At 42.7% G+C, this 23,272-nt stretch overlaps 1 protein-coding gene across 1 annotated transcript in view; it reads right to left on the reverse strand.

The window, feature by feature from the left end:
* SAMM50 (SAMM50 sorting and assembly machinery component) overlaps nucleotides 1-23,272 on the reverse strand; it is a 209,943-nt gene that overhangs the window by 50,289 nt on the left and 136,382 nt on the right. Inside the window, exons 9-10 of the mRNA XM_078673862.1 lie at nucleotides 15,620-15,691; nucleotides 265-351 (exon numbers count right to left, since the gene is read on the reverse strand). Of these exons, the coding sequence (XP_078529988.1) occupies nucleotides 265-351; nucleotides 15,620-15,691 (159 nt within the window). The remainder of the gene's footprint in view (nucleotides 1-264; nucleotides 352-15,619; nucleotides 15,692-23,272) is intronic.

Consider the following 23,272-nt stretch of genomic DNA (forward strand, 5'->3'; position numbering starts at 1 on the left):
ATAAGAGCCTTATTGGGGGCTTACTTGTAGATTAAGTTTTAGTATAGTTAAATGTGGCATAAGTTAATAATGGGCTTTAGCCTAATGTGTAGCAGTGTAAATCACTTTCTTTTTATATTCTTTCCCAATCAAATGCTGCAAACAATTTACATTTGTGACTGCAACATTAGTACAAAAATCAACATAATGCTGTATAACCAAGATTGCGAGGAAAACTTCTTTGAATAGCCAATATAATAGAAGAACAGAAAAACAAAAACTTACTGAATCCCACACAAGTTGCTTGTTCAGCTGGAGCTCGAAGTCCTCTTTCAGAAAACTGACATCCCCACCTGTGAAACCAGCTAATTCCTACAAAACGAAAACAGATTGTCATGTTAGGCAGATGAAACAGGAAATCCATTACACCATCTGTCAATTAAGGTAACTATTGTGTCATTGAACCAAGTTGCCTATAGTAGGATAGCTCATAGGTAAAGATTAAATACTAGGTAAGAGATGTCCCTGGATGCTTCCTCATTATAAAATGGACTCACCTAATGTTAAACAATACATTCCACCAAGACTTATTCTATAGAATTCCAAGCATGCCCAAGTTTTACATCTTCTTGCCAGGGACCAACAATGCAAAGTTGGGTATTAGGAATATTTACATTGGAGAAGGGAACTAAATATCACTCGTACAATAAACCTAGATCTCATACACCATCTCTAGGAAGTGACACTTTCCAGGACATTTTTATGGACAGACTTAAGCATGTGATGCACTTTTGGATTCTGTATACCAAGAGGCATACAATTCCCACAGTGAAAATTAAGTCCATGGAGCAGAATTTACAGGATTAGTTGATCCTGCAGTCGATTTGAAATCAGAGTAGAACTATGGCGGTCAGGATAAGGAATAGCACTTGTTGCTATCTTGAAGAATAAACAGGCGTTCTAAACGATTGTGTCAGAATTAGAGAGGCAAATGATCAATCTGTAGGTAAGGAGAGTTTAAAAACTGATTTGGCATACAGTACAATTTACAATTTTTGTGGAGAACACTCCTAAACTGGTGAGTTATGTATGCTTATGTCGATATGAGCACACTTTGCCTCTGGTCTGGATGTGGAGTAACTGGTAGACTTAATGAAAATAAATACCAGAAGGAAGTTGTTTCTTATCTATCACAAATTGGCACCAAGAAGACAACAATGAATAGAAACTAAAAAAAAGCTGCTGGGATGGGAATATCCCTTGCATGGTAAACATGTTCACTCAAGTACCGTAGTGCTCAATTATACATGAAATTGGTACACTGATTTTTAGTTTTGAACTGGCATCACATTAACCTAGCATACGCGCAGTGCTCTGCCTAGCCCTGTCCCTTCAATACAAGGTCCAGGACCTGGAGAGTTCACCAAGTGTGCTCTTATAGTAGACACTGGAACTCTGTCCCTCTCCTGGCTTTTGTACATAAAGTGGTGGTGACAGTGTATCGTCTTTTGTGTATCTTTAATGTGACCACATATTTTTATCTGTGTAAGTGACAGTGGCCTACTGAACCCTCTTGTGTAAAGTTCTGGTGTTATGTGAAACCCAGAACATTACGCTAAGTGTGGGTTAATATACAGTGAACATGACACACACATGGAAGTAGGACTCTTTGTGAAAGTGTCAGTATTTTAAGTCAGTGGGATTCATTTTGTATTGCCCTGGCAGTAGGATGGCATATAATGAAGGGTGAGGATAGCTTCCACAGCCATGTGGAAGTGTGTTACCTGCATTCCTGTGGCTGGAGGGTGGAAATCCAGAAACTGAAGGAGGGAGGAGGGAGGAGGGAGGATGGAGACCGGACAGTAGGATGACACATATTGAAGGGTGAGGATAGCTTCCACAGCCACGTGGAAGTGTGTTACCTGTGGCTGGAGGGTGGAAATCCAGAAACTGAAGGAGGGAGGATGGAGACCAGGCTACATTTAGAAATTGAATCAAGACTTTGTTAGCAAGGGGCAACTGACTAGTTCTTCCTAAGCACCAACATGTGGTATATGGTAGACGTAGATTCTGTTGTTAAATGCGAGGACTTTTCTAGGCCGTGCCTGCGCTTTCATCTTCTATAATTACTGTCTGCCAAATGCAGAAAACTCACTCTTCATTATACCTATGTTGCTGATGCGCCCACTTGGAAAAAGCCCTAGTGGTACATGCTGTGACAGGGGTCACTTAACACAGTGGGTGGCTGAGTTTGGAGAACAGTCCGAGAAGGACACCTGGAAGAGAAACAACTCAAACTGGTTCTGAATCCAGAGATAGTGGATCCACATCCTCTGCCTGGAAAATGTGAATAGAAGTGGGACCTACACCACCCCACTTTCTTCCAGTCTCATGTTCTTCTTATCTAAGGAGAGTAGTGCTTGTAGAGTACTCGAAGAGCTCCTGTAAAACCAGGGCTGGTGTCGTTCGGGCAGATAGTTATACTCGTAAGCATTCAGGGTCACCAACCCCGTATCTCCCCTGCATTGGGTTTAAAGCATTGCCATTTTCTCATTTGCTTATTACTGATGACATGTTCAAGTTGAACAAATTCGTAACGAAGATTTGTTGTAATCTTTTTTGTAAATGTTTATTGGAAATGCAGCTTATATAATCATGAGAGCATTTTAACCATTTTTTTAATATACGTTTAGTATTATCACATATTTTCTCTCTTTGTTTCTTTTACTTCACACAGCTCTAGGTGTTTATTAACCTATGACTCAAACATATATGAGTTCAGAATCACTCATTGGGACTGGGATTACCACTCAGCTCTGCCATTACTTACTCTATGTCCTGAAGAAGGACCCCCGACCCACCTGGGAACTCTATGGGGCTGAAACATGTTGACCATTTATCTGGACGAATAAGTGTGCTGGACTGGTAACATGTCTAACTGCGCACAATACTGCTTTTATTTCTATTCATGATCCAAACTGAATAGCGTTGCAGTTTAAGTAGCATGCGAATTTTTAAAATTCACCTCACTTGAGCACCCTCACCCTTTTTTGTCACTGATCACTGCTGTAATAACCAGTGGTTTCCCTTCAGGTGGAGGAAGCATACAAAAGAAACCCTATGATGATGCTGTCACGTTTTTAAATAAGGCGGAGAACCAAGATATACTGCCTCACGACCGGTTTATGTGAATGAGGGTTTTTTAAGCAGAGACAGCTAGAACACCAGAACCCCGGTTACAGGTACAAGTGATCCATTCCCCATGGATATTTATGGATATTGCATGCAACATCAGACCACTATGCAAATCACACACAATCTATCACCAGCCTGGAGATAACACTTCTTTTACAGAAGAAATCATAGATATCTTCGCAACATACGCGGGCCAACACGACACCCAAATCTTGCTTGGAGACTTCAACCTCCACTAGAATGACCCAAAGGACCCTTTAGTTAACAGCCTTAAATACTTTCTTGCTGACTTCAACTAACACAATTCTGCGACAGCCTCACACATAACAAGGGAGAGACATTATCATTGCGAAAGAACAACTCCATACAACTGTAATGCATCCTCCCCTGTGACTGGTCTGACAACTACTGCATCACATTCCTCAGTTCAATATCAGCGAAAACAAATACCGCTTAATTAATGAAACCCAAAGTATGGAAAATGAGCATGCATAATGTTGTATTTACAAGTGCTTATTGTGTTTCTTATGAAGAATCTCTATGTTGTCATGGGGCTAATGGGCTTCTAATTCTGCAAAGTGTCAGTTGGTGTTGCCCAGTGCCAGTGGATGGTGCGGTGGCTCGTTACTCTATGAATAAACACACCAACCAACTTATTATCTGTTTCCAGTATTTTATTTGACACCTACAACACATAACATTACCTTTATTGAACTGACATCCCTCAGTAATAAAATCCTTCTACCTCCTGGTGGCATGGCCGATCACCAAGATCTCACAAACCACTACACCAGCTCCATGGTAAACATTATAGACACAATTGTAACCTTACGGCTAAAAAGACTGTCCACCAAAGACACTAAACCATGGTACAACGGAAGCTTTGAAAGACGAAACCTAAGACTAGCAAACAAAAATAGAGATCCTCACCTTCCCATGAACACCTCAAGCATCTAAGATCACTGAGGAACTCCTATTACAAAAGCATTAGAACCTCGAAAGCAAATTTCTTCAGAAACCAACTAGATCAAGCTAGAAACGGACCAAAAACGCTTTGAGCTTATTAATCTTCAATCAATTGGCCTACCATATCCTTCTACTGCTTGATCCAGTCAGCTACCAAACTGTGAAGAATTTGCCTCCTTCTTCCTTGAGAAGATGTTAAATAGTAGAACAGAATTGCTGATGGCATTGGTGCACCGCCCTCGCTCACCCTACTCTAAACCTCCCCATTCCCGGTGTGTCATACCATCATGTCGACCGGAGCAAAGCCTCAAAACCAATGCCTCATGGAACTCTTTCAAAACCGTGGAAGAAAATGCCATTCTCAAAATTCTAGAGCAACTGGAGATAAGCCTATACCTTGAGTTTTTTGAAAAGCGTAAGTGACTTCTGCTTTGTAGACAAACACCTTGTAATTTTGTTTATCCTGGTATTTTTACCTTTTGAACTCCATACATTAGCACATGGAGAATGAAAACATGGTCTCTTCATAAAAGTAAAGTCCACATTTGTAAAGCGCACAATCACCCGTAAGGGTCTCTAGGCGCTGGGGGGCCGTCGGGAAGATTAAGCGAGCTATTGCCCAGAGTCACATGGTGCTGGGCTAACCTGCCGCCGGAGCCGGGGATCGAACCGTGGTCCCCAGATTCCAGCGTCAGTCGCCCTGGCCGCGGCGCCACACCTCTCCCACCATAACCACATAGCAAAATATTTTATAAAACATTTCAAATTTACAAGTGATTAATCGTGCTCTACAAAAAACATCACAAAACTCTTTGACTGACAATTGTGAAAAAACAATATCAAAACAAAACCCAACAAACAACAGTTACTTATGTCATGTCTCGCTAGTTGTGTGCAAAAGAAGGGCAATAGTCTTATGCCTTCCCTTAGTATCTACACTTGATATCCGTCCAATTTTTACAAATAATCAATAAAGTTTGAAAAGGGATTTTAGTCCTTAGTTGTGAAGTGGAATTTAACCACAATTCCTCAACATTTTTTTGAGGATGTGCCGATGCGTTTCGAGTACTGGTATTTCATTCACAGGGCTCTCATCATGGCTTTATCTTTCTCATCTGTAATAAATGTTTTGTGACATCAAAACATGTATTAGAATCTCCCTCTATTTATCTTTCCTCACTACGGATACTTGTCTGTAAGTCATTGTACCTGAGTGATGTAGTTTCCCTCTCCCATACTGCAGCTGGCTGTTCAACCGATATATTCTTGGTTTAGAGGCCCCTCAGTTTTCTAGAAACAACATTGAGGGCTTTTTAGCAATAAACATAATGTGAGGTTGTAATGGCAATCACGATTTTAAACAATTTTGACTACCTCATTAATTGCAGCACTATGTTCTGTAATCTCGTTACGAACGAATTGGACCCTGCAAAATATGTGCATAGCTCTTTCTATTATTCAGTGCAGGCTCGAATCTTTACTTTCCACAACAGTCTACAAAGACAATGTTCGGTACCTGGTTAAAAAGTACTCTATCCAGCCGGCTTCAGCTATATTAACACTAAGTGAAGTTGTGACCTTATGGTCCACACAATAGAGACATCACAGAGGCTTTGTAAGAAAGAACTAGAAGATCAGAATGATTATTCGACCAATTTGCAGAATTTCACAGGATGTTAGAGTGAAGAGCCAGGTTTGCAGAAAGGTGAGAAATCTGCAGTTAGATAAAGTCTCTTCCAGAAAAAGTAATACCAAGGTTTTCTGATAGAGACTTCTAACAGCAGATTCCTCAACTTAGAATAGATACCTAAGCAATACCTTCCGACAGGTGGGTCTGCAAACTGGCTCAAACCAGGAAATCCTGGATGACCGAACGGGCCAAATGCCAATTTCGAAGGACCTGACTGTCCAAACAATGCAGTGCTTTGTGAATGTGTGGAAGGACGCCCACATAGCAACTCGGCAGATGTCCAGGACAGGTACACCGTGTTCTAATGCAGTAGTAGCGGCCTTGACCCTGGTGGAAGCCCTCATGCAGATGCTTCATAGCTGGTGTGCAGCAGTTTTTAATGCAAAGTACTATTCATCGAGAGAGGGTTCTCTTCTGCAGTGCCTTTCGGTTCTCGGTGGTCTTTGGTGCGAACAATGTAAAAGGGCAGGGCTCCTTTTGTATCCAAAACGGTGGAGATTCTCCTCACCTTAGAAGGAGGAGGTGGCACGAAGAAAATCGTCAATCTGATGTTTTGTAGGACATGGAAAGAGGTCACCACCTTCGAAAGGAAGGAGGCACATGTCCAAAGACCCAGTTTGTCCGGGTAGAAGCTGGTGTACGGAGGGTTAAATAAAAGTGCTACAAGCTAATGGACCCTCCTGGCTGATGTGAAGACCACTAAGAAGGCAGTCTTGGCTAGGAGTCGGAGCAGACAGCTGTGCAGGGGCTTGAATGGGTTGAAAGGGATAGGAGGGAACAAGTGTTGCAAGCCCTTAAGAAAAGGTGTCACAACAGGTGACTTACTGATCTGGCAACTGCAAGAAATCTGACATGGCTCAAAGCTAATCTTTTACAGTGCCTAAAGGCAAGGCCTTGAGGAGGTAAAGACAGTGCAAACAGTAACACTGCCAATAAGGGGGCCGAAAGTGGGTCAGCATAATGGGAGGAGCACCAAGTCACGAATTCTTTTCCAACGGCAGGCATATATAATCTTTGTTGAGGGACGCCTAGCTGCCAAAAAGAGATCACAAATCTCGAGAGGAAGTTCAAAGGCATTCAACTGTCATACTTAAGACCTATGCATGAATGTGAATTGTGTGTAGGTTCGGGTTCAGGACCCTGCCATGCTGCAGTGACAGGCGGTACTCTTAAAGAAAGCAGCCTGATCAGAGGACAGAGGCCCATGTTCAGGATACCAAACTTGCCTTGCCCAGTCCTGAGCCCCTAGAAGGCTTGACCCTGATTGGTCATAATCTTCGTGAGAACTTTGGGCAGGTGGTGTAATGACGGTAAGGCATATAGGAGTCCCGGAATCCAGTCTAAGTGGAATGAGTCCCAGAGCAAGAGCCGCTCTGAAAACACCAATGAGCGGGAGAGGTGGCATTGCGCATTCTCAGCGGTGGCAAAGAAACTGAGACAACGTTTTTCCTATTCTCTGAAGAAACCTTACGCCACCTCAGGTGTAGACGACGTTCATGATCTGCAAGGTATCGGCGGCTGAGTTTGTATGCCCTGGCGTTCAAATATACTTTTAGGTGCTGCATGACCAGGAAGATGCCCTGTTGCCCCAGAGGCACTGGGCCTCTTGGCACAGGATCCACGACCCCACTCTGCCTTCATTGTTGCAAAACCACATGGCAGTGGTATTTTCTGTGAACATCTGAACCAACCTCCTTTTGATAGATACGAGGAAGGATTTCAATACCAAGCAAATTCCTGTCGGCTCCAGAATACTGATGTGGTGTTGGGACTTCGCTAGAGTCTTCTGATCTTCACCCCTCCCAGGTGACCGACCCAACCCGGAAACGATGCATTGGTCACCACGAGTCAGTTCCGGGCGTGGAAGGGAGAGGAGTCTGGTGCTGGTCCAATCGCAGTACATTAGTCACCACTGCAGATCTTTTGCAGTCTCCTTTAAAATTTGGACCAGATCTGAGAGATTCCCCTGGTGCTGCACCCACTGGGATTTCAGGTCCTAGTGCAGTGCCCGCATGTGCTGTTTTGCGTGCTTTACCAACAGGATGCGGGAGGCTCAATCACTCACATCGGGGCAGAGGTTGAAATGTCAAGATCATCAGTGGGGGGGGGGGGGGGCACTGCCTGGAGAGGGCCTGTCTTCAGCAGCCATTGGTCGAGGTAAGGGAACGCTGGGATTCCAGCCCTTCGAAGGTGTGCTCCAACCATCACAATTACTTTAGTGAACACCCAGTGAGGCCAAAAGGGAGCACAGACAACTGGAAATGCTTGTGGCCTACTGTGAACCACAGCGAACGCCTGTTAGCTTGCAGGACGGGAATGTGAAAATAAGCATACTGCAAGTCCAACGCTACCATCCAGTCTCCAGGGCAGACAGAACCTGAGCCAAGGTGAACACCTTTAATTCCACTTTTTTCAGGAAGAGGTTGCGAGGGCGCATATTTAGTGTGGGGGCAGAGGCCTCAGTCCCTTTTCGGCCCCAGAAAGTAGCATAAATAACAAACACATCCTACTTATGGTGCTGGCACTGCTTAGGCCAACAAAACCGGCACTTCCTTATGAAGCAAGGAGGGATGGTCCACAGTAAGCTGTTCCGGGGATGTGGGGAAAGGTGGAGGGGTTTCCACAAATGGAAGGACATAAGCCCTCTGCACAATTTGGGGTTGGAAGGAAATGCATTTGGGTTGACCTCAACAGTTCATACAATCATGTGGTGCAATGGAGCCCTATGCAAGGTTTAGCCCAGGTCCCCAAAAGAACAGCTGTGAGGGCCTCATTAAAGAATAGCAATGGTATGGCAGAGCTTGCCTCGGGTGCCGGATCAATAGCAAGACTTTGATCTTGACCTCTGCGGCAGGCAGCTGTAGGTCAAGGATCTCCACTGCCTTCACATCACAGTTGCAAAAGGTGTGCCTTCCCCCGAAACAGGGCCTGGAGGGAAAAGCATGCCAGAGTAAAGGGGAGGTATCCAATCCACTAGCATCACCCAGTTCCTCATACCAGTTGTCTTCTTGGTTGCGGTACTCCTCAAAAGGTCCATACCCTTCTTCTTCACCACCACCCCTTAAGGTGGGAAGGCCTGTCTAAAGGCAGCAATTCCAGAGGTGGATACAGCCGGGACGGTACTATCGGAGTCAAGCAGCAACAAGGTGGCACAATTTGGCAGTCAGAAATGGCAATAGGCTTGTTGTCCAGTGGCATCGAAGGACCAGGGTCGGGATGGGTGGATGCACCTATAACTGCATCATACCAGATCCGGTGGCAGATCCAGTGAGCCTGGCAGCTGTCAGAGGAGATGGGAGGGGGGCAGTAACATAGCAGGGGAACCTCTCAACTCAGTGTGGCTTGAAAACACAGCAGAGGAATTTTGGCTAAAATAGGGCATGCATGGCATCGTAAAAATATTTTATTGAGGGGGGGGGGGGGGGGGGGGGGGGGGAGTCGCTCCGTGGAAAATTGGGTAAGTGCAGTACGGGACCGGACACTGGCTCCACAGGTACAGTACTTCAAAGCACATCATTTGGATGCAGAGGTTGAAGAATGCTTAGACTACTACTTCTTGGACTTACTTAACTTCGTGGAAGATGTGTTGGAATTGGAAGACAACCATGAGTGGGAAAGTCGCAGGCAGTGGCCGCAGAACGTCCTTTGGAGTGGGACAAGGAGCTACGTTGAGCCATCTACTACAACTATGTCAGGAGCTTCATCGCTCATTCGCAGATCGCCTTCGGATGCATTGACTTGCACTCGGAGCAGCCCTGGAGTTGTGGCCCAGGCACCAGAGAGAGACCAAATGTGGAACACACACAAACATCAGTCTGTGACATTCATCACAAGATTACAAACCCTGTACTTTTGTTAGGGGATATGTTCCTAGCACACTGGGAACAAATTACTCAAAAATGGTCAACAAAAAGTCAAAAAATGTCAAAAAGTAACTGAAGTAGCTTTCCGGATCCACACTGTTGGTGCAGAAAGAAAGAAACTGATGTCAGATGGAAACCCTAATATCTATTTAGGCACAGCAAACATCACATCCAGCGCAGATGACGGTGACACTAAGCCAATCGATGCCACATACCGGCATGCAGAGATACTGCTCAAGATTTTCCAGATCTAGTCTGACAACTAGGGATTTTCTAAAGGTGAAGAATCTGTGAGCGCACCTTAAAACAGAAGTTTTTAATCAAATTATATATGGTACTATATACTAATACCCCCCATCCTTTTAGAAAGCCATAGTAATTAGCTTTGTGGGAAAACAACCACTTAGCCACTTAATAACCCTGAGTTCGACTGGCTGTTATGTTTTTTGAAAGTCCAATTACAAACTTTTCACTAAGATTCTATTGTCCTGCATGATGCACATTGCTCAAAAAATCATTCATAGGGTTCAAACTGGGTATTTCCATTCAAGTCAATTACAACAAACACAAATTGTCGAGATGGCTTTATATCTTGTTATTGGATGGCCTTATTTATGACACTTGCGAAATATAAATTTCCCAAACAGTTTTTAACTATTCTTCAAATCTGTTTAAGGATGCAGTAGTCAGAATCAGTATTAATTCAAAAGCAATATGGTCAATAATAATAAATAGAGGTACTGGAAGCAGTGTCTGATGTCATCTATGATAGTTACATCTTTTTGCAAATCCTTGGTGTCGATGATACGCAATGAAGCTTTAATTCATCCACCATTAGCAGCTGTATCTAAACTAAAATTATTTACAGGTGACATTATTCTTTATTTGAAAGCAGAGGAAGATAATATTCCATAAGACATTTGATAGAATCCATGAGTTTACAGAGATAGGGGTATACAATCCCTCATTCAGAGTCCAAGATCTTACTAATGCTGATGTGAGAAAAACTAAGACAACAATTCTCTCTTAAATTACCAATTTGTCATCTAGGGATATTTGTTCCATAATTTTATTTAGATTTATATCAGTTAAAATATATCACTACCCTTTAAAAGGTTGTATCTTTCTAAAGCAATCGATTTGTTACCTTTATCTCTAAATGGTCAAGTATCTCTTATTAAAATGTCAAATCTATCATTTTTATTTCTGTTTGCCAATGTCCAAATTAAGATGAATTATACCTAATTTCAATAAAATTATGCATTAACTTGTTGATTTATATGGAATGATAAACATTCACAGATTCAACTTTAATCACTACAAGTAAATAAAGAGCAATGGGGTTTATATTTGGTAAACAACGTTAATGACAAATTTTTCTTCCCGCATGGAATCACAACGCGGTCGCTACCACGACCACATTGTGATTCCGCATACCATTACTCCGCAAGTCGGAACAACAACTTGCGGAGGTGTTGGATTTAAAATCCAACACCTTCCCTAGTTTCCGCACAGACTGGAGTTGGAATAGTAAATTATACTATTACAACATCCAGCGCCCCCCCTCCGCAAGTCGTTGTTCCGACTTGCGGAGTAATGGTATGCGGAATCACAACGCTGTCGTGGTAACGACCGTGTTGTGATTCCATGCGGGAAGAAAGACTGCAGGACATATATTTGTCTTTTTTTTAGATTGTATTATCAAGCACCTATATTCAATAGCCTAACAGGTATTAATTATGATGTGGTGTTCCATAATAATGTTTTTCTTGACAAGAGAACTAAAGAATCATGAATTGATCTTCCCGTCTTTCTAAAATCAGCAAAACGTTCAAAAAGAAACGCTAGGTACAAGTCACTACAGGCAATACCACTGCGACTTGAGCAGCCGTTTAAAGAATCTGTAGGATTGCTGACTGCCATTTTTCCATCTCCCTACAAGAGTATCTATACTTGGAAGATATCAAAGAACTCAATTGGGAGGTGGAACGAAAATGGGTTTAATCAAGTTGGTGTCAAATTAATTGTGGGAAGCTTGGGCGGAAATCAATCAGATTTTTCATAAAAGAAGTCCATCACTCTGGTTTAGTTTTGCTCAAATAAGAACCTTTAAAAAAAAAAAAAAAAAAAACATTCATGCATGGTGAATGATTTTGCCTATATGATTGGTAAGCAACTTTTTTTATAAAGAAATGTCTTGGGTGGGGGGCGGTCAGAAATTGTTATAAGGTGCTTCATCAAAATGTGAACCCCCTTGCAATCCCCAACTTTTTAGACGAAATCAGAAATGCCACAGATTCAAATATAACATCAAGCAAATGGCAGGTGATTTCCACCATGCATCTCTAAGTCCTGCGGGCAGACAATTTTAAAAGGAGTTTTTTTCCCCCAAAATGGATATTGTACTACACTCCTAGGGCCTTACATAAGATATATCCCTCTGTGCAGGAGCAATGTTTTATATATAATTTTGCCAAATTTGCATGGTATTTCATATTTATTGCTATTACCAATTGCCTCTTCTTCAGCATTGAAAGTCAAGATAAATAGCACTTCTACAGAGCATTCATTACCAAAATGATTCGGGTGCGAATGTCTAAATATTTATGTCATGAGAATTAATGGTTTAGCCATATTTCATGCTATCTGGCACATTTTTGATGATTTATTTCTGCCTGTTGGACAGACTCCATGTGATCCAAATGTGGCATCCTGTCTTCTGTTAAATGTGCCATAGAGAACACAGATTGTGCCTTACTTATGGACACTACAGTGGCTGCCCACTAGGGAAAGAGTCACAATTGAGGCTTGTGTTCTAGTGCACAATGCCCTATATCAGTCAGGGGCCTCTTACCGCAGAGCCAGATTTGTATTCTACAATCCTGCTAGACAGTTGAGATTCATCAACAAATTGTTGGCAGAGATCCCCAGAATTCAGTGCACAAGATCAGGAGGAAGGTCCTTCAAGTATCTGTGATTGGCAGCCTGGAATCAGCTTCCTCCGGAGTTGTGGGCAGTGAGTGATGTTGCAGTGTTTAAGAAAAAACTGAAAACCTGGCTTTTTGTGCAGGCTTATTCCTCTGTTACACTCTTTCTGACCTATGCTGTCTCACATCCGAACATTCCTTGGATTACCAGCGTGTGCTACAAATTGCTATCCTCATCATCATCATAAATATATTGAGAAATAATAGATAAGATTTTTACTGAAATTGATGTGTATGTAATCTGATTTTATAAAGCAGTATATTCATAATCTGATCCCTATCAATTTTATGTATAACTGTTTTTACTGATTGCACTTTTACCCTTGAACTATTTTTGGGATGTAATATTTATCCTTTTGACACCGCACAATAATTTTGTTTTAAATAAGAGCTACTGAGGACCTAAGATCAATGGTTATTGTAGTCACACTTGCAGACATGGGCCAGGTATATTGGCTTTGCCAATTTTAGTTTCTAACTATGTAAAGTGAGAAGCCATAACCATGGTAAGTACCGTCTGCCCAAACTCACTTGCTAACCTAAAGTGGTGATTATTCTGTTATGACAAAGACAATTCCATTGAACTAAACTGGGTCACAGAAACAATAGTGCTCAAGAATGTCAACCAGATATTCATGCATAACCCAAGTGTGAGGTTTTGGAAAATTGTCCTTCTGAAGGGTCACCCTAGACTTTTTGCCTTCCTCCTCTTTTTGCGGAATTCATTTCGTTGCCCTTAGGACTGCTAACCAGTTCTAATGTGCATGTGCTTCTCCCCTAAACATGATGGAATTGATGTATACATGATTGGCATATGTAATTTACTTTTAAGTCCCTAGAAGAATGTATACCATGTATCCAGGCTCTATAATCTAAATGCTACTAGTGGGTCTGCAGCATTGGTTGTGCCACCCACACAAGTAGCCTTTCAAATCAGTCTCATTGCAAGGCCTGTGTGTGTGGTTTACTGCCACTTCAACTTGCAATAAAAACCAATTGCCAAGCCTTAAACTCCCCTTTTATTACACATAACTCATCCCTAAGGTAGGCCTTAGATATCCCTATGGACAGGGTGCTGTGTAACTAAAAGGTAGGACATGTACATCTAAGTTTTACATGACCTGGTAGTAACAAACAGCTAAATTAATTTTTCACTACGATGAGGTCTACTCCTCTCATTGGCTAGTATTGTGAATTCCTTAAACACACATTTAGACTGTAATTCCGGATTGGAAAAGAGTAGCTGCATCACATTTTATATTTTGGAATGCCAATGATAAATCCTCTTTAATGGTAAAGTTGGATTTAACTTGACTATTTTAGAAATGCCACTATTAGAAAGTGAGCATGTCTCTGCTCTTACCTCTCTGTGGGCCTGCAGCCTGTCTTCAATACATGTCTGGGCTGGGTGACAGCTGCACTTTGTTCATTCCCTCTAGACCGCCACAAACACAGGAAGGGGATGTGTAACAGAGAACTCTGAATTAATCTGCATTCTGATAGCTCTTCCCGGGCAGGATGAGAGGGAGGGTGCGGGGGCTGAAGTTTACACCTGACTAGGCAGTGCCCTTTTTACCACACAAAGTTTCAATTACCACTTATTGATAGTCTCGAGCCAGGGATGGGAAGAAAGGACATATGTTCACGGCATCCCACTTCAAAGGCACAACTGGGTATAAGTACCTGGACTCTAACTCTACCAAGACAGTATACTACTGGACCTGTGAAGAACTCTGCCAGCACTAAAGACTGTTGTGCTACAACAATTCCAATTTGCCTAACTGCTGCTCTGAAGGAACTGCTCTTTCTGCTTTGCTGAGCTGCCCTGCTGCCTGCTGATCTCTGCTCTGCTGAGGAGAAGGACTGGACCGATCTCACTTTAACCCAGAGTGACTCCAAGGGCTTGCCCCCTGGTCTGAAGAGTCAGGGCCATCAAAGACTTCCTGCAACTCTGCAACAACACCTGGACTCTGCAATCTGTGAGTCATACCATGCCAAGTGGTGCCAATCTAGACCTGAGCCCTTGAATGGTGATTTTAGATGTCCAGAACCATCAAATTCAACGCAGTGATGATTTTCTGTCAATCGGAATCGACCCATTGCCGTTCGCCACAGGAACCGTTCAATGTTATTGCTTCGACAGACTGCACGACTTATTGCCGGGAGACCGCGAAGCTTGGCAACGACAGAGCTCCATTGGAAAGGAGCTCATCGACAAAGCCTTCACCGACAGCGCAGATCGGCACTGATGCTACGCCTCCATCCACAAGATCGTTGACGACACCGCGCCTCCTCAACCCCTCGCATCGAGTCTTCGATGTTGACACTTCATCCAGAGAACTTTATCAGCGGGACCAACGTGATTCCTATAGCTGGCCTGCCCTCTATTGCGGTCGGCCTGAACTTTGGATCTACCCAAGTCCAGCGTGACCTTAAGCAACTCCTAAGCGCTATTGACTTCTAGTTTATTTTTTAACAATTCATAACTACGGTTCTACTTATTGGATTTTTGTCGTTTAGGTCTGGATTTTTTCATTAACATATTCTCGATTGTCCTAAACCTAAGTGGAGTATTTTCGTGGTGTTTCGATTATGTTGATGAGTGTGTATTGCACAATTACTTTACACATTGCCTTTTTAGATGAGCCTGACTGCTCTGTGCCAGGCTACCAGAGGGTAAGCGCAGGTTATCTTTTAGTTTGTATCTAGCTTATCCTGACAAGGATTGTGGTCCCTACTTGGACAGGGTGCATACCTCCAGAGACCCAGTTTCGAACATGAGATTTCTTCAGATTAAGTTGTTCTACAAAGATGGTTACACTGACAACTAACTTACTTAGGTAAATACAAGTAGTAACATGTCAAGCTAGTCATATATTGCTAAAGAAGAATAGCTGCAATCATGCCATGGAAATACACAAGATGGCATGCTACATTACCTGATTAATTTTCAGTAATGCTCCTCGTTTTGGCAGGATAGAAGAATTACGTGAATCAATGACCATGGCATGCTGCAACAAAAAACATGAAATAACATAAGGCTTTGTCAAAAACAAGGCATTATGACATGGAACAGAAAATGTATTACTGGATAATTGTGTCACTAGTGCCAGAATGGGAGTGCTAGAAAACATTAGGTTAACAACAAAGCATCCATGTAGTTTACGCACTGAGTTAGAACAGCAGTTGAGGTCAAACCAAGTGTAATACGAACATACACCAACAATGTGATCCTCAAATTAGATCACCTTTTTAGACATTTGGTCAGTTTATGTACCCATCAAAGAAAACTGCTTATGTCGCCTGAGCAAATTCACATATAGTTTAATAATACAAATGTTATGTCATCTGTACATCAAAATAAATCTAACAGCCTTCTGACTTTAATAAAGTGTTTGGGTATTACAAATGTACAACCTGCACATCACGGTGAATAGCATTCAGGAAACAAAGCAACTATTCACATGCATAAAGGGATACCATAACAATATTTTTGCCTGCTTTTAGTGCATTCGTATATTTTTGTTGATTACAGTTGAAACTATAACTCCTTTCAGAACATTAGCAATGAAAAGCAAAAGGATCTATATCTCATTCACAGATCTAGAAACTAGGATATGTTCTAAAATGTGGTAATGTGATGATGTTTAAGTGTGGTGAGATCTGGGTAGCCATGGGAGAGGAAGAGGGGGACGAGACTAAGGAAAGGAAAAGAAGGGGACAGAACTTTAGGGTGGCTCGCACTTTAATATTGCCAATTAGGATACTGGAAATGAGATTGCCCAAATTTAACGTTTAATCTTTCAATACAATCGGAGTTCTCTGAATTTACTCAAAAAACAACCTTATTACTCCAACTATTAGGAAAGCCTGAGAATCGCCAATTACTGTGTGAATACCATGAATCTGTTTCATCAAAATGGCCTGTGATAATGCAAACCCTGCTTCTGATACCCCTCCCTCATGTTCTCAACAAATTACAACACATGATAGAGCAGAATGTATGGGCAGGCAAGAGGGCCCATATTGTCAAATGCCTGACCTATCTGTCAACTACAGAGGGTGGCCTGGGGCTTCCAGACCTTAAACACTATTACCAGGCAGCGCAGCACAGCTACATGGTGGAGTGGGATAGGACCACAATGGAGAAACATTGGTGTTTCATGGATTAGGCAATCGCAGGGATCCATATATGGACAATTCCCTGGCTCCCCAGGCCCCACTGCCCGCGGTTGGTGCATGTATCTCTGGTGCTCCGAGCCACATTAGGCACTTGGGACACAGTCCAACTCTCGAAGAAACTGTCTACCCGGATTTTGTCACTGACTCCTATAATGGGAAATCCTGATTTTCCTCTAGCATTCCCAGACAAAGCTTATATGGCATGGCATCATGCAAATTGTAAGAGTGGGCACATTTTTTTTACCCCAATGGAATAATGGGATTCCAACAGCTCCGGGAAGGTTGTGGCGTGCCCCCCTCGGTGTTTTGGCAATATTTGACCATCAGGCATTGGGTCACACAGCAATCGCTGTGGCCACATGCAAGCAGACCTCTAATGCCGTTCAAAAAATGGCTTATCGTGTCACACTCTGATAAAAGACTTCTATCAAACATATAGACCATTTTAAACACAACGCAGACTCATGCGAAATCATCTGCACAATTAAGGTGGGAGAAAGAATGTGAACGGCCATTCACCCCAAAGGAATGGTCGGATATCCAGACACGAGACAATATTACAGCACGCAGTGCGGCAGGAAATGGGACATAACTTCAACTATTACACTACTGGTATTACACTTCTGAGCGCACTGCACTCTGGAAGCAAGGAGGATCCCATCTGTTTGGAGGAGATGTGGAGACCCGGGGACATTAACACACCTTTTGTGGCATTGCCTCCAGCTACAGAAGTACTGGCAGGGTTTATTACATATAGAGGATTAAATGATTAATACTACCCTCCCTAAGTTCCCGAGCTATGTGAGTTTGGTTCTTACCAACACCCTAACTTACCCTCTCAGTTCGGGGAGGGACGTGTGATATGCTGGCCCTATGTGCAGCCAAGCATACTCTCCTCAGTCGATAGGGAACTGACAGGGTACCACAGGACCACACAGATTGGCTTTACAAACTCTGGGACCTACTGAGCATGGAAAAGCTTACAGCTGTCACGGAGAACCAACTACCACAGTTTGATAAGACTTGGGGACCCTGGATTAGGTACCTAGGAAAAGAATTTAGGGAACTAACATGCCCCGCATACTGCACTTGTCACAGGGAGACCCACCTCAGACTTCATAAGCCTTCTTTTACATAACCAGTCATTACTATGTATCAGAAGGAACACCGTGACCCACAAATAGGTTTCCACGACTTGCCCACTTCAGACCGCACACCCTGAGCCCCACCCTGACTGTATACTCACTTTTTTTTAACTCCATTATCTTCGCCCTTTCCCTTTGTTTCTGTCTCAACCCCTCTTCCCTCCCCAGCCGTTGGATGTAGGCGAGGTATTTTGTATTGTTTATTTTTTCAAATAGAAAAATCAATAAAACGGGCTTTAAACCTAAAATGGCCTGTGAGAGAAATGTGTAGTTAATAGTAAACAGTCTTGTCGTATTGATATCTGTACCATCATGTTAGCTTTGGTAACCTTAGAATTCCCTTCATTGCATCTCTAGGGCTTGTGCAGAGATGCAGTGGCATTTCTGGCTCAAAGGTTCCCTATCACATTATTGACCTTATTTCTATCACTATATGACCTATGACTGACTAACATGCTTTCTTGCTGTTGCGTCTGCGGATTCTTTGCCGTATGGGTGCCCAAGAAGCACTGTACTTAGCAGGGTCCTGGGACTCAGAAGAACCATGCGAATCACGTATTTAAGGGCTGGGACAGTCTATGACATGGGCCTCTACTCTTGTGCTCTGGGCCTCCTGGCTGCTGCTCCTTCTATCTTCAACTCGAAAATTGCATGACGGTTTGCAGCTCTTTTTTAAGGTCACTTCACACATAGTCCACCTTCTGGTTTTCGTTCTATTTACGCTTTCTATCATGGTTGACCCCCCTTGCTTTCTTTCTGACTTTTCCAATCCCTTATGTTTCCTGTCATGATATTTGATACCACTTCCTTTTCCTGTTCTTTGACTAATGAAAGGCCTCAGTGAGGTTGGAGGGTGCATTACAACAAAGCTGTGTTCCTAAACTTGTTTCTTCGCTCCCTCAGCTCGCTAATCCAGACTCTTTGCTTTTGTCACTTCTTTGCCTGAATTCCTGATAGTTTTCTCCAACCCTCTTAAGCTTTTGTGTTTTTTTCTGCCTTTGAGCCAATCACCTACCACATATTGCGCTGTGTGGTGACAACATCGCTTCCAAAACAATTGCCCTTTTCTTGGAAAACGGAAGACACATATCTGGATCACAGGTAAATGTCCAGCCCTGAACACATGTTGAGTGCAACTTCAACTGCCAATCTGTTAGGAAGAGAGGTTATGTAAAAGACATTGTACAGTGTACTGCATGGGTAAAGAAGTGTCCCTCGACATGCCTACAACAAATAAAATGTAACCATTGTCTTTTGTGTGTTAATCCGAAAATTTGGATAAAAAGCTAAAAATGAATGAAAAAAAGTTGCATGATGCATTGCTCAACTAACTGTCTTATTACAGTCTGAACAAGCAAATGATGTTGGATGTGTACTTTCTGCTGTCCCCGTTAAAATTAAGGTTAATCCCATGAAGAAATTACCTCAAATCCCACAGTATTCTATAATTATGGACCCCCAAAGCTGAATTTGACATGTAATTGCAGCTCTAATTAAACAAGAAGTTCTAGTGCCTGTTCTAAGCATGAGCAACACCCACAATTCTCCCTATGAAAAGTAGGAAAGATTGTTATCATCCTGCTCCTATCCTATCATGTATTTACTTTCGCCTCTGGTAAATGGTTTACATTTGTGGATTTATGCTCTGCTTTCTTCTCCATTCTCATTCATTCCAATTAAGCAGAAGCCAGCTATCATGAGCTAAAACGGTGGACAGGGCTTCGCCGATTCCTTTCCATCTTTTCCCAAACCCAAAAGAAGGACCTTGGTACACTGTGATATTATACACAATGGAATTTGCGATCCTTTGGGATTATGTTAAGAAAGATACATTAGAACCCTTACAGTGGATTGAGGAGGCAGAGCGAGCATTCATGTAGGTGAAGTAAGAATTAGTCTCTACTCTGCCCTTGCTTCAGGTTTGTCAGATTATTCCAAACCTTTTGCCGCTGCATTGACAATGAAATGGAATCTCAGTGCAAGATCATGGTGACCAAAAACATCTGCTGCATATTATTCTCCTATTCTCAACCTCGTAGCAGCTGCTTTCCCACCCTGCTTGATGTCTGTTGCTGTGGCAGCCCTTTTTGAAGCAACTTCTAAAACTATTGTTCTGGATTCTTCCACAAAAGTTGCAGGTCCTAATTTTGTAGCTGCCTACTGCTTACCACAAAAAGTCAACATCTGTCTATTGCATGATTATCCCAATCGGAGACATTGTTACTCTTTGCCACTCACATTACTCAAATCCATTGCCCAGCATTTAACCCAGCTTCTTGGATGCTCACCGCGCAAGATGCTGAACCTCATGATTGTTCGATTGTTACCAAACATTTGAATAAAAACAGAAAGGATCTGTCAGATGCCCATGTACCTAATAGTAAACAGGTTTATTTAGTGTATGGATCATTCCTCAAAAATTATGTTGGGAACCTTGTTGCTGGATATGCTGTATGTACAGTGTACAAGGTGATCAGCAGCCAGCATTTGCCCCAGGTCCGCTCTGCTCACGTAGCAGAGCTTGCTGCTCTCAAAAGTGCATGTATTTTGGCATTATACAAAACTATCTAGGTATTCACGGATATCAAATATATACGTCTGATGTGGCCCATGAATGTGGACTATTATGGATGCAGAGGGTTTTTTTATTATTATTTTTTGTACTTCCGCTTCAACCCCTATCAAAAAAGGAGTTTACTTGAAAAGATTGTTATATGCTCTTATGTTGTCATGTAAAATTGCTAGTGTTGGATGTACTACCAAACACTCATGCTGGAAGGTATGGTATAATTCACAATACCGCAAACCACCGGTCTGCCCCCTTCTTTCTCTCAGCGACCGAACAAATTTGTTATTCCTGTGCCACATGCCAAGCACCAACATTGGAAAGGAGATTAACAACACTGCTGCACAGCAACCTTCCTGGGGCCTATTTAACTACCTACAGATGGTCTTTATTCAGCTGCTCAAGTATTGTTCCTATTCTTGTGTTCATGTGATTCTGTATGTTTTCTGGTTGTGTTCAGGAATATCCATTTCCATATGCTGATGCTATTATGGTGGCCAAGAAATTAAACTACTTTCAGATTTCAAACCAAGGTTTAACCACGGTTTGGAGTCAAGTTAATGCTTTCGAGCAATCTTTTAACACACCTTGTTTCTTCTCTAGTGGAGTACATGTGTAAAGCTCCAAGAATAAAAAAGCATTTTCACTGTGCATACAATCCCGAATCATATGATAAAGTGGGGCAGTACAATAGTGTGCTCAAATACGCTCACCAAATGATGCCACGCTTGGCACAAGTATTAAAACACTACTAAAACAACATGCGATTTGCCAATGACCACTAGGGAGGCACTAGTGATTCCGCTGCTCAAACCCAGACACCAGCACAAGATGTAACGGCTTACAGGCCTTATCAATGCTAAATGTGGACTATAAAATATTGAGAAGGGTACTGGACTCCCAACTACTACCATACATGAAACAACTAATACAACCTGACAAACTGGTTATATACCAGACTGCAATGAAACATCAGCCGGGTGGTGAAGTTAGTACTTGAGCCATCCTCGATTAATCAGAATGCAATGGTGATGTCAGTGGACCTCGAAAGCATTTGATAGCCTGCACTGGGACTACATCTATGAGGTAATGCATAGGATGCGGTTGGGAAAGGTTTTTATTGGGTGGACCCATCTGCTGTAATCAGGCCCGAGTGCAAGGGTCAAGAAGGGCGGGATAATAGCAGAGTCCTACAAAGTAGAGCGTGGCAGGGCTGCCCACTGTCTCCATCTTTATTATCCGCCCTTACGGTTGAACTACTGGCATGAAGGGGGAGGCTGGGCTACACTCTGCAGGGATACTGGAAGGGGGGACTAAAACACCATATTGTCCTCTGTGCAGATGATATGCTACTTTTCCTGAAGATGTAAGAATGGAACCTCAGAAAGCCATACAACTGCTTAACAGCTTTGGATCGATTTCGGGATGAGGAATTAACTGCCAAAAAAACAGCCTCTTCCCACTCAGGCCCTCTTCAGTCATCGGCCTATGTGGAACTTCAAGGGGAAACTAAATCTTTAAAATACCTGGGTGTCAGATTATAAAGGCAGGAGCAAAATTTTCTTGGCGGAAACGTGACCAGGGATATCGCCAACCTTTTGGGCAGGAATACCCTTCTGGAATACACTTCCATTGTCAGTAGCAGGTCAAGCAGTGATCGCAAAAATAATAGTGCTGCCACGCCTGCAGTACTTCTCTACTCTGCAGGTGATAGTGACCAGGAGCAAATTTCGGGAGCTGGATAGCTTACTGCTCAGTTCGATGTGGGGTAAAGGGAGGCGTAGGGTGGTGCTGACCATGGGGATTTGCAGCTCCAGACTTGTGGCAGCACAAATGCAATGGGTTGCAAGATACGTAAATGCTAGAAGTCACAGTGAGGCCCCAGAGAAAGGAATATGCCATCCTTCGAGTGTTTGGCACACTTGATTTTTAATGCCTAATCGGGTAGAGAAAACAAACACTGCGATGCCTTCTGCCTACAAAAAACTGTACAGACCTCCCTTATTCCCTGGTCCTTCTACTTCAATTCATGAGGGTCCTCCTGAAGGCCAAGGTACAGAGGAGACTAGCAGAGTGGTCAAGATTAGGAGTGGACAAACTAGGTAATCTCTTTGTAGACAGAAGGACACGATTGTTTGAGGCGATTCAACCTGAATATGACATCCAAGCGGATCACTTCCTCTTTTTTGGAATCGTAGTAATGACGATAAAGCACCACTTGAGGGCAGAAGAGGCGGAACCCCTAAAACACCAGAGCTGTCACATACTATGCACAACCCCAGGTAAACACAAAGCTATAACGGCGCTATATCGACCAACAATTTATTAATTTTTTATAATTTACACAGCATATCTGGTAAAATTAACAAATTCTTTCCACAAGGGTGTTCTGGCTGCCCCAGATGCAGGGCAGTGGGGGCCTGAAATGTAATGTTTCACATGGTTTGGAGCTGCACACCTCTCCAAGCTTACTAGGCGAGCATAGCGGACATTATCAGTGATGTCACGGACCACAATATAAATACAACCCCAAAATCCTGCTTATTTGTCAAGTTCCCACACTCGGCTAAGTATAAAATTACATCCAAATTCACTGCCCTGGCACGGATATTGTCAACGCGCCACATTACACTGAACTGGAAAGCAACAAACAGTGGCTAAATGGGGAGAAGATCTAGCCAAATGGGCAACATATGAAA

This window comes from Lissotriton helveticus, chromosome 1_1 (assembly GCF_964261635.1).
Source record: "Lissotriton helveticus chromosome 1_1, aLisHel1.1, whole genome shotgun sequence".
In the NCBI taxonomy this organism is placed as follows: Eukaryota; Metazoa; Chordata; class Amphibia; order Caudata; family Salamandridae; genus Lissotriton; species Lissotriton helveticus.